The sequence below is a fragment of the Nematolebias whitei genome, chromosome 11 (assembly GCF_014905685.2).
Source record: "Nematolebias whitei isolate Nwh7 chromosome 11, NemWhi1, whole genome shotgun sequence".
Classification (NCBI taxonomy): domain Eukaryota; kingdom Metazoa; phylum Chordata; class Actinopteri; order Cyprinodontiformes; family Rivulidae; genus Nematolebias; species Nematolebias whitei.
Window position 1 is genome coordinate 29,730,604 of NC_056508.1, and position 11,467 is coordinate 29,742,070.

The 11,467-nt window shown below is 39.4% G+C and overlaps 1 protein-coding gene across 1 annotated transcript in view; it reads left to right on the plus strand.

The window, feature by feature from the left end:
* LOC119416942 (protein Wnt-2b-A) overlaps nucleotides 1-11,467 on the plus strand; it is a 17,148-nt gene that overhangs the window by 4,332 nt on the left and 1,349 nt on the right. Inside the window, exons 3-4 of the mRNA XM_037684141.1 lie at nucleotides 6,207-6,484; nucleotides 9,106-9,370. Coding sequence (XP_037540069.1) covers nucleotides 6,207-6,484; nucleotides 9,106-9,370 — 543 coding nt within the window. The remainder of the gene's footprint in view (nucleotides 1-6,206; nucleotides 6,485-9,105; nucleotides 9,371-11,467) is intronic.

Below are 11,467 nucleotides of genomic sequence, written 5' to 3' on the forward strand. Positions count from 1 at the left end.
ACACCTGTTGATTAAAAAAGAGTATCCTATGTACATATATTAGCATTAATAAATATATATAAATAAATATATATATATATATATAATTTTTTTTTTTTTTTGCAGCACAGACTTGCAAGATGCATAGCATAAGGACATTAACGTTGTTAAAATCAATGCCTTCTTATTCTTGAAAGCTCAGTAAAGCTAACCTCTGTTCATGGGCTCCTCTTTTTTAATCAACAAGAAAAATTATTATGCCAGGTGATGGCAAACTTTTAATATAGCTCAGATTATGTAGTGTTGAGAGGGTAGGACATGCCAGGGCTCCAATAGCTCCAGTATTGGGCTGGTCATCCAGAGCTATGATTCCAGTCACCTGTTCTCTAGTAATTGTTGCCTTATTGTTGTCCCATAGAATATTACCTCCTCTTTTGATTTTCCTCTAAAGTGTGTTGCTTAGCGGTGTTAGCTTAAAGCATTAGCTGAGTGAACTCATTGAACTCGGTGTACAAAACAGTGTTTGGATTTTAAAAGTTTTGTTAAATCGGTGATATTGAATGTAACTTTAAAGCTACAAGAAATATCCGAACTTTGATTCCTTCAAGCATCTCCAGAACCGCTTTTATTTATTATTTTATTACACTTCCGTACCCCAGACGTGTTGGCACTTTCACAACATTTTACGGCAGCCGTATTACAACACAGCTGATGTAAAACAGTGACAATCACAGAGATTCATTTGTTAAGATTGCTTCAGGATATCTCTAGTATCTTATGTTATCATAAATACTGTTTACAGCTTTTTGCAGACAAAACTGCCACCAGTAACGTGTTCAATATTTACATTAACAAATTAAAGAATTGCTTAATGAATTATTGAAACGCTGTAAAGTGCAGTAACATACTAAAAAACAAAACAAAAAAGGTATTACTTTCTGGGCAACAGTGGTGCCATTAAACTACCAAATATTAACAGTGCAAGGTTTTACAGTGTAAATTACAAAATGAAAGTGCAGTATTGCAATAATCATGAATCATATTTCATGCTGTTCGATGTGTTGCAATAGTATTATTGTAAAGCATAAGTATAGTTTACTAATCTTAAATGAGTCCACAATTCAAAATATTTGCAATACAAAGGATTATATTTTATGACAGATTTTATTTTATTTTATTTATGCATTTGCAGAGGGGCATGATAGAAAGCAATAGACATAACTGGTTGAAGTGCTGACGGTATGACTATTCTACCAACATGTCAAACAGATTTAAAAATATATTAATTATTTAAACACATAAATATCCATCCATTATCTTTACCCGCTTAATCCATTTTGGGTCATGGGGGTCGCTGGTGCCCATGTCCAGCAATCACTGTGCGAGGGGCGGGGTACACCCTGGATGGGTCGCAAGTCCATCACAGGGCCTCATAGAGACAAACGAGACAAACAACCATTCACTTCCTCACTCACACCTAGGGACAATTTAGAGTTACCAATCAGCCTAACATGCATGTTTTTGGTCTGTGGGAGGAAACCGGAGTACCCGGAGAAAACCCACGCATGCACGGAGAGAACATGCAAACTCCACCCAGAAAGGCCCCTGGACCGGGGTTTGAACCAAGGACCTGCTCGCTGAGAGGCAGCAGCTCTACCAGTTGCGCCACCGTGCTGCCCAACACATAAATACTGCTACTGTAAATAATATTTCTACAGTGTATTTTAGCAGTAGCAAATGTGCTGTTGAACAAATGTGTCAGCTAACAGAAATATATTACAATAACACAAAATAATTTGGCAGCACGATGACTCAGTGGTTAGTTGCCTCACAGCAAGAAGGTCCTGGGTTCAATTCCCGGTTGGACCTGGGGTCTTTCTGTGTGGAGTTTGCATGTTCTTCTCATGCATGCGTGGGTTTTCTTCGGGTTCTCCAGTTTCCTCCCACAGACTAAAAACATGCATGTTAGGCTGCCTTCAGAACCAGGCCTCCCTTGCAAAATAGAAATATGATTTCAATGGGATGAGCCTGGTTAAATAAAGGTTAATAAACATATAAATAATACAGAATAATACCAACTAAATATAGTATTAAGATGTTTTACAAGTAGAGAAACATAATGTTGGAGGGTTTTGTTTGTGTGTGTGTTCCCTGCACTGTGAAGTAATGTTGGGAGTAAGATAAACCGATATAGATCAGTTAATTTGTTATATCATTTTACTCATCAGCTGTTTATTTCATTGATAAACAGCCTAACACTAAGAGCTTGTTGAAAACTAATTAAATCGAATATTATGGCTTGTATTTACATAGAAGTTCATTTCTTTTCGTAATTCCTCTTGTATTTGTTTTTTTTTTTTTCTTGGTTTTCCAAAAAATCTCAAACATCCTACTTTGTCATTTTTAATAGCTAGAGGTCCAACTGTCTATCATGTACAGCTAACAGACAGCTTGCACCAACTGGAGTGACAACAGTGAAGTTTGAGATGTGTTTGTGCACTAAGCCCAACCTGAAAGGCCAACGCTACTCCAATCTGTCTGACAACTCATTAAAAACTGTTTAAAGTGCAAGAACAGTATGATGGTAATTTACCATGGTTCTAACATCACTATTTGTCAAATTGTGGTATATCTTGAGACCAAAAAAATTGTCACATACCTCGTAGCCTGATCCAGGTTGCTGGAAGAAGCATCTGTCTATTCAATGTCAGTTTTTAACGTCACTGACCTTCTATGGCTTGTTATTATGTCTTATCCAGCCATCCCAAGCATGTGTGGGAGTTGGCGATGCATGGAGAAAAGATATGGAGTTACTGACTCTGCCTGTGCGTGTATGCAGTGTAGTTAGGATTGGGGTGAGAGGAATAAACAGTAACGTAAAAGTAAATATTTAGAGAGATATTCTTACTGTCAGGGAAACAGCACAGTTTTGAAAGATGAACAGCAATGAACTTGTCGGTGCTCTCCCTCATAAATCCCTTCGGTACCCACTGCCCCCATCTCCTCACCTCCCAGTATAAATGGGACACTCAAGTGAATAAAAAGCAACAAGGTTAGGTGACAACATGGCAATTGATTGGTTTGATTCTGTATAACTTGACTACCAAATCTCAAACTTTTGCGCTGATTTTTCTTTATGAAAGAAACACGTTTCTTCACGAGTAAACTATGTGTTTTAATGCAACGAGTGTAGAATCACAAAAACCATCAAGTTGTATTGTCATTCAAAGTCAAGTCATTTACATTATAAAACACATTTAAAAGCAACAGGACACAATTACAGAGTTTTACAACAGTAATTAGAATAAAAACAAAGGGGAGGGTGAAAATGATGTAGAAAATCTCACAAAAAGAAACAGTGAATGCTCTACAATTTAAAGACTAAATCAACTCACATTAGAGTAAATATCAGTGAAGAAAAAAAAAGTGTTTTAAAGAGGTTTAAAATCAGAACGTGAAGAAGCTTGTCCAATTTTAGCAGGCAACTTGTTCCCAAAATGGGGAGCCATGAAAGAGCTTGATCTCCTCTGAGCTTCAGCCCAGTTTTCAGGATGACCAGAATCAACTGATCATGGACCAAAGAGGAGAATATGGTTGAAGCAAGTCAGACGAGGGGGCAAGAGCGTTTATAAGTCAATATGACAATTTAAAAACCAATTCTATGGCACAATGAAGGGAGGACAGGACTGGTGAATCATGCTCAGATCTGTGTGTTCCAGTTAACAGACAAGCAGCAGCATTGTGAACAAGTTGGAGCACAAAAAGAAGGCCTGACCGAGCCCAACATAAAGTGGATTGAAGTAGTCAAGTCGAGTTGCAACAAAAACACCAGTTATTCTTTATTTTATAGGTCAAGTCTAGTCAATCTAGTCTTTAGCATATTGTAAATCTGACAATCAACAGCATAGCAGACGCCTTTTTACTTAGAATAGATCCCAAAAGGAGCAGGTGTGGAAAAGACCTTCAGAAAAGAAACACTGAAGTGGACAGAAATGTTCTAACATTAACACAAACAATTCACTTATGTATGACCAGAACCAGTCTAACATTGTAACCCCAACCCAGAGAATCAAAACCTGCTGTTAGCTCAAAGAGTACGATCATCACAAAGCAGCCAGAACCATTTACCAAAATAACAGCTATACAAACCTTTAACGAAGCTGTTTCAGTGTTGTGTGCATGTTTTAAAACCAGACTGGATAATTACCTAAATGTAATTTTTACTCAGGAAGGCATTTAATATACTTAAACTATCCTCTCCAAGGCTTTTGAGAGAAAGAGACTTTTAACACTTTTAACTTTTATCAGGCCTCTCTTGTAAATGAGTCCTCGAGGCTCAATGGGAGTAACCTGTCTAAATAAAGGTTGAATGAATGAACACTGATCTAAACTCTTTTCTGTCAATCAAAATACACAAACTCGCTTCTACCTTTTACATTTCAAGCACATGCTTTCAATAACGGGAAAGAAAAAAAGCACTACAATCTCACAATCAAAAGTGTACACGTAGAACAATCAAAGTGGAAAAAGAGAGTCCAGGCAGAATGGAGTGGATGGAGAAAAGTTTCAGGAGTGATTTGTGACAAAAATGTGTCAGTAAAGGTCAAAGGAAAAGTTTACAAGACACTTGTGAGACCAGCTATGTTGTATGGTCTGGAGACAGAAAAGACAGGAGAAAGAACTGGAAGTGGCAGAAATGAAGATTGTGAGGTTCTTCTTAGGAGTGACAAGGAGGGGTAAGATTAGGAATGAGATCATCAGAGGTACAGCACATGTTGAACAACTGGGAGATCAAGTTAGAGAGACCAGACTGAGACGGTTTGGACATGTCCAGAGGAGGGACAGTGGTTTGACCATGTACAGAGGAGGGAAAGTGGGTATATTGATAGAAGGATGTTAGAGATGCAGCTGCCAGGAAAAAGACAAATAATATATGGATGCAGTTGGAGGTAGTTCGAGTGAGGCTAGAGGATGCAGAGGACAGAGTGAGATGGAGGAGTGTGACTTGCTGTGGTGACTAGGGCATTAACAGAGTACTCGAGTAATCTACACATCTATTGCTAAGACATCTATCGAGGTTAAAAATGTAACGTCGAGTATCCGTAGTGACGTCATATTAAGTGACCACCGTATGACCGTAGGGGGCGGTGTTGCACTGTTTCAGGTCACAGAGTATGGTGTAACACCGGGTCCAATCCACCGAACCAGAACCAGTTTCGATTCAAGTTTCGTTTTTGACGTGCTGCATGTTTCTTCATGTTTGCAGTTTAATAATAATAACTAATAGTTTAGTTTTTCATGTGACTTATTTGCAGTATGATAAATGGTAGGAGCATAATATACGCTCCCAATGTTTTATTGGTCTTTTTTTTGTGTGTAAATAATTACCTTTTTTTGCAGTTTTATTTATTTATTTATTTTTGTATCTTGATATCTATGACGTCATCAAACACTCGAGTTCTACTCGGGTTTTATTATGTTAATGTCAAGTTTAAAAATTATATACTCGTTCAACCCCTAGTGGCGACCCCTGAAGAGAGAAAAGCTGAAAGAAGAAGAAGAATCTCATTCCAATCTTATCATTAGTTGAGTACAAATACCAAGTCCATATTAAGGTTTATTATGTTTATGTTTAGAAAACTGAAGGAGAAAAAGTTTATATTCCTCCCATGTCCAACAGTTTTACTCACAAACCAATGCAAAAAGCAAGCGTGACCAATCACTGCATCAAAATTTCCTTGTGTTTTTAGACACACAATGTATGAGTCATTTACTGATGAACCAAAGACAGCAGCAAAGAACACTGGAGCACAGCAATGGTAGATAATGTTCTCATGACATCACCCTGGTGCTGATAAATGGGGTATCACTGTGTCTGTATTTAAACAATTTATGTGAGCCGAGGGGAGCCCCACAGCTAGGATTATTTCCATGATAATATTTAAACAGAGCAGGTCTATACTCCACATCAGGCCTGATACACTCCATCAGCTGTTCCTTCATGTGCTCATGCCTCAAACTAAGGTCTTACCATGGCACTATGTGTATCTTTGTATGAATAGCATGTAGACAACAAAGCTCTCTTTGGATCTTGGAGAATCTGTTGTAGGGCCTGGTGAGAGGGACTACAATGTCTGTATTCAGAAACAGATTTTGGTATTCTAAACTCATTCCATGTCTCACCTACTTCTATTTTTTTGGTTTTGTATTCTATCTTTCCCTCTCAGGCAGTCGGGAAGCAGCGTTTGTCTATGCCATCTCCTCAGCGGGAGTCGTGTACGCTCTAACTCGTGCCTGCAGCCAGGGGGAGCTGAAGATGTGCAACTGTGATCCTCACAAACGTGGACGAGCTCGCGATACAAGAGGCGAGTTTGATTGGGGCGGCTGCAGTGATAACATCAACTATGGAATAAAGTTTGCCAAAGCCTTCATAGATGCCAAAGAGAGAACTGTCCGAGATGCTCGGGCCCTCACGAACCTCCACAACAATCGCTGTGGCAGAACAGTAAGTGTGCATTTATTGTGGAATAAAAGATGTATTTATGAATTCAAAGTTCATAGAAAAAGATTGTATTGAGTTGTCTTACAAATTTTCTCATCTAGAAAAAGAGAACAAAGTAAATCATTCGTTTTCATTTTCAAAGATGGACAGTATTCATCCTTTCTTTGACATCTTCTGTGTACAAATACAATGCCATAATTTGATTCTGTATAATAATTGCCTTGGAAAAAATAGACAAGTTAAATTTCTACTATGCCAATCAAACAAACAAATGGAATGGCTCTAGGAAAAATTAAGGTACTTCCACTAAAAACTAAAGTATAATTATCATGTTGAGCAATATGGAAGCACTGGTTTAACCAAAGAACAATGTCACAACCACAAACTTCATTAATGTTACCAAATGTTGAAGAAGTGTTTAGCCTCATGCTTCTCAGACTGTTAGAACCATTGGGCTAAAACCAGTACTAGGGGTTTGGCCAGTTTTCTTGTTTGTGTCAGATAATAAAATAAAACTCTGTTGCTGTTTTTATTGTTTCCTGCAACAGATGGCACATTTGAGGGCTTAGTAATTTTGCTGGTGGTTGTTACAAAACCTTTGAGAAACTGTTTCAGCCCCTTTCACCATACACTTTGAGCCAGCTCTGAGATGCTTTCTTGGCGTTTCAATGTAACTCATGAAAGGATCAAGGCAGTATGCGGTGTTGAAGTCAACCTGCTGCTGTCACACCTCTGAGACACCAAGCAGTGTGGAAATGTCTATACATGAAAGGGTATAACAGATGGTTGTGATTGGTGGCTTCATTTATTGCAGGACATGGCCAGCTCAATTGGTGATTAATGAACAGTCAATGGCAGTTCAAAGAGGGGCTCCTCTTTAAAGCCGCATCGCAAAACTCCTTTGCCAAATAATGCCGGATGCAACATAGATCACAACAAAGTGAGGACAGTGCCCTGAACTCCAAAGTCTGTTTAAACCTAAAAAGAATTTGCAAAAACTTATGACTGATCATCTTCTTGAAGGCGTCCCTTTTTTTGTTGCACCATTCCCAAATCCCCCAACCATAGAACAAAAAATGTAATTGGGTTGTAAGCCTGCAAAATCTAAATGTTTTTTTAATAACTGATTTCTTATTCAAAGTTCTTTATTGTCATTCGCATCACATGTGGCACATGAGGTGGAACGAAATTGTGTACACAGGGTCCCAGTTACATCCAACAACAGCAAAAATATAAACGGTAAAAGAAACAGTAATAAGGATCTAAGATATAAACCAAGAAATACGCTAAACACTTAAAGCTCCCACATACTGTACTCGTGCGTAATGTGTATACTCCGTGAGCCGCACTGACACTGCACAGACAGTTGAGACTTCATACTCGAGTGTCTACCCTGAGCGGCTGCAGCCCAGCTCCGCAGGCGAGAGACGTTTACCTTGGTGACAAATTGAGGTTGCCGATTGGTCATTTGCTGACACACCTACCGGATTGGTTGACAGGTCACAGCCCAGGAGAAGCGGCAGCGGTGTTCTGTGTTTATGTGTTGTTAATAAAAAGTTATTAAAAAAAACAAAAAAACAGGGAGTCCTGGCCCTGCAGCCCACACATCAGACCGGCCCACCAGGAAATCTCCAGACCCTCCCGCAGTCACGCCAAGCCTGATTTTAATTCTCTCGTGACAAATTTATTTGAATCTTTTCCTGTTTAAAAATGTAATAAATTAATTAAATAAATTCATTTATTTCTCACAATTTCAGTCATGGCATCAACGGACGAGGAGGAAGCGATCGCTTGCCTCAACCTCATGGCAAAAAAACTAAAGAAAAGACCCTTAAACAAGATCAGGGATGAAGAAGGGGAATTTGTCACATTGGTATTGCATACAAAACAGTCCATTGCCAGGCAGTTTATTGTGCAACACCAAGTACGCGTACGCTGTCGTAAAACTTGATCTTTGCACGGACATAGCTTGAGGGTGTCCGCGTTGAGTCTAATCCGGTACGTGCGGACCTCCGCAGAGTAAAGTACACCCGAGTATGCTGGAGCCTTAATAGTGCAAAACAATATGCCGAACAACAGCAGCACAAACATAAGTCTGTGAGTAGATTAGTATGAATGAACACAGCAGCATGAAATAATCAGCAGCATGAGATCAGCAGCATGGATAATTTGCAGCACATATCAAAAATCAAAGTGGCATTATAGTGACTTTTTCCCCCCACCGTGATAATCCTGATTAGGAATTCATGAGTCTAACAGCTTCAGGGTAGAAGCTGTTCCACAGTCTAGTGGTTCTACACTTAATGCTCTGCAACCTCCTTCCTGAGGGGAGCGGGGCAAAAAATGTGTGAGCTGGGTGAGTGGGGTCCTTCATGATGCAGGTGGCCCTCTTCCTGCATCTAGAGGTGAAGATGTCTGTGATGGTGGGGAGCCTGACTCCAACGGTTTTCTGTGTACCCTTCACTATCTTATCTTTTTGTATTCCAATTTAATGTAAAATCCTAAGCATTTAGACTCACTATGAATCGGAATAGAAATAAAGCCAAATTTCACTGTTTTTATCTTTTTTAATATGTAAAACGTATAGCTGAAATAATAGCAACAATCCAAATGTCTTTGTTTAGGCTGTGAAGCGCTTCATGAAGCTGGAGTGTAAATGTCACGGCGTGAGCGGTTCTTGCACTTTGCGGACATGTTGGATGGCCATGGCCGACTTCAGGAAGACTGGTGACTACCTGAGGAGGAAGTACAATGGGGCAGTCGAGGTGACAATGAATCAGGATGGGACAGGTTTCACTGTAGCCAACAAAGCCTTCAGGAAAGCCACCAAGAACGACCTAGTCTACTTTGAGAACTCTCCGGACTACTGCCTCCAAGACAAAGCAGCAGGTAAAACAGAGGAGAGCAGACTGAAAGACGGAGTAGTTTCTTATGCCTGTTGATGGATTGCCCAGACTCTGTTATGTTTTAGGGGTGTTAGGTGTATGTTGTGTGTACTCTCATGCATGACTAGTGTGTTTTGTGTGCATGAATGTCAGTGGATGTCTGTGTGTGGGTGTAATGGTAGTCGGATAGCACAGCAGGCCTCCCCTGTGATGTTGGTGGAAGCTAATATCCTTCTACCCCGAGGACATGGTCGTTCTGTGACCATCTGACCTCTGTCAGCCTATCAATAAACAAATACACCCACACCCCAATTCATGGCAAAATATGTCTCAATCAACCTTTGCACAATGTATGACTTTTTCAAAATAATTGGTTTAATGGATGCCGGGCATGTGAGATATCTAACATCAGTATCTTCATCATTCAATAGCTCTTCTTCCTTTTTTGTCCTCTGATCCCTTCATCCTCTCATCCACACACCCCCCCCCCTCCCTCTTTCTCACCTTCTCAATGGAATCCACCGCCTAGGGACAGAAGCAGCTAATTTAAAAAAAAGTCACTTCTCTGTGTCTGTCACAGTTTTTCTCCCTCTCTGTCGGTCTGAACTAAGCGTAGCTGGAGGGCAGAGTGGGCCTCAGAGTGTGAGAGCCTGTCTGTCTGTCACGCTCCACTGTCCATTTAACCCTCACACACACATACACACTCACCCACAGACACAGAGTTGCTTCAAAGGGAGCAGTGGCTTGGGAAAGGCAGTGTAACTACAGGCCACTCTACCAACACTGCATAGTTGTGTGTGTGGGTCTGTTGTTCCATGGGCAGCTTGTTGTGATAGGTACTAGTTCAAACAGAGAACTTCTCACACCAAACATGAGCACAAATCTCTGTAAGGATGACTTTCACATAAGACAAGACACAATAATGCCATCCCATTGGGTAATAGTTGACTGCTACAATGCATGCTGGTGAATGGTGTTTTTAATTGATTCAACACCATAACTACACGGGATAAAACTCAGTCAAGGTCAGATATCTTAGATTGTACTTATAATGACTAGTAAAATAGCCAGCTTGCATACCATCTTCAGGTTCAGTCATTATGTCAAAGGTGGCAAAACTTCTTGCTGTACTTCCTTTGCCTGTTTTTTGCTTGGATTAATTAACACCAAATTCCACATAACCTAAAGAAGCCTTGAGTTGTTGCTACACTCATTTAATAACTTTTGTGTCATATTGTTTGAGAAAATTGTCCACAGGTACAAGAACAAAACTAATTTTAGGGAGTTGGTTTGTATTAAAATGCATATTGAATGAATATTATGTGAGCCAGTAAAAAAAAAAAAAGCTGGCAGAAAGCAAATGTTGATGTTGCATGATTGGCCTGTCGTAATAAACAACAAATCAATTCATCGCATGATAAATGAAAATTATCTACAACATTTTCATTCATCGACTTTATCGTTTCTTTGTGTCTCTCTCTATCTACTGAAGACACTGGATGACAAAAGGCTCAACTCTGGTGGTCTACACTGACCACTTCCTTTCTCTTTAATATCCATTTTAACCATCCAAAATCATTTTTGGATGGTTAAAAGCAGATAAGCTGAGAAGCTAAGCTACGAGCTAAGCTAACAGGTCAACCTCAGGAAAAACCTCTGTCTTGTTTAAACTCTAAAATTTAAGGTTGAAACATGAGCCTTTGTCTAAAAACTTGTTTTTCTCTGCAAAAAGAAGCTGAGAACTTGTTTACTGTTTTATTTTATTAATAGCTTTTTGTCAAAAATGCTATGCTAAAGAGCTAAAATCACACCTAGCAGCCGCCATTTTGAGAATCAAAGAGAGACAGCCCATGTTACATCAAGGGGCCTCCCTTCCATTTTTCTTAAAGAGACACACTGCTCGCTCCCTCACTATCCATTCTTCTGTTCAAACAGTCTATACTGCCATCTGGTGGTTGAAAATAGGTACTACATGCAAACAAATTAAACATTTCTTTTTAAATTTGACAATAATTACGAATTATTGTCAAATTTCAAACAATATCATCGTTTATCACAATAATTTCTGAGACAATTAATCACCCAGCAAAATTTGTTATTG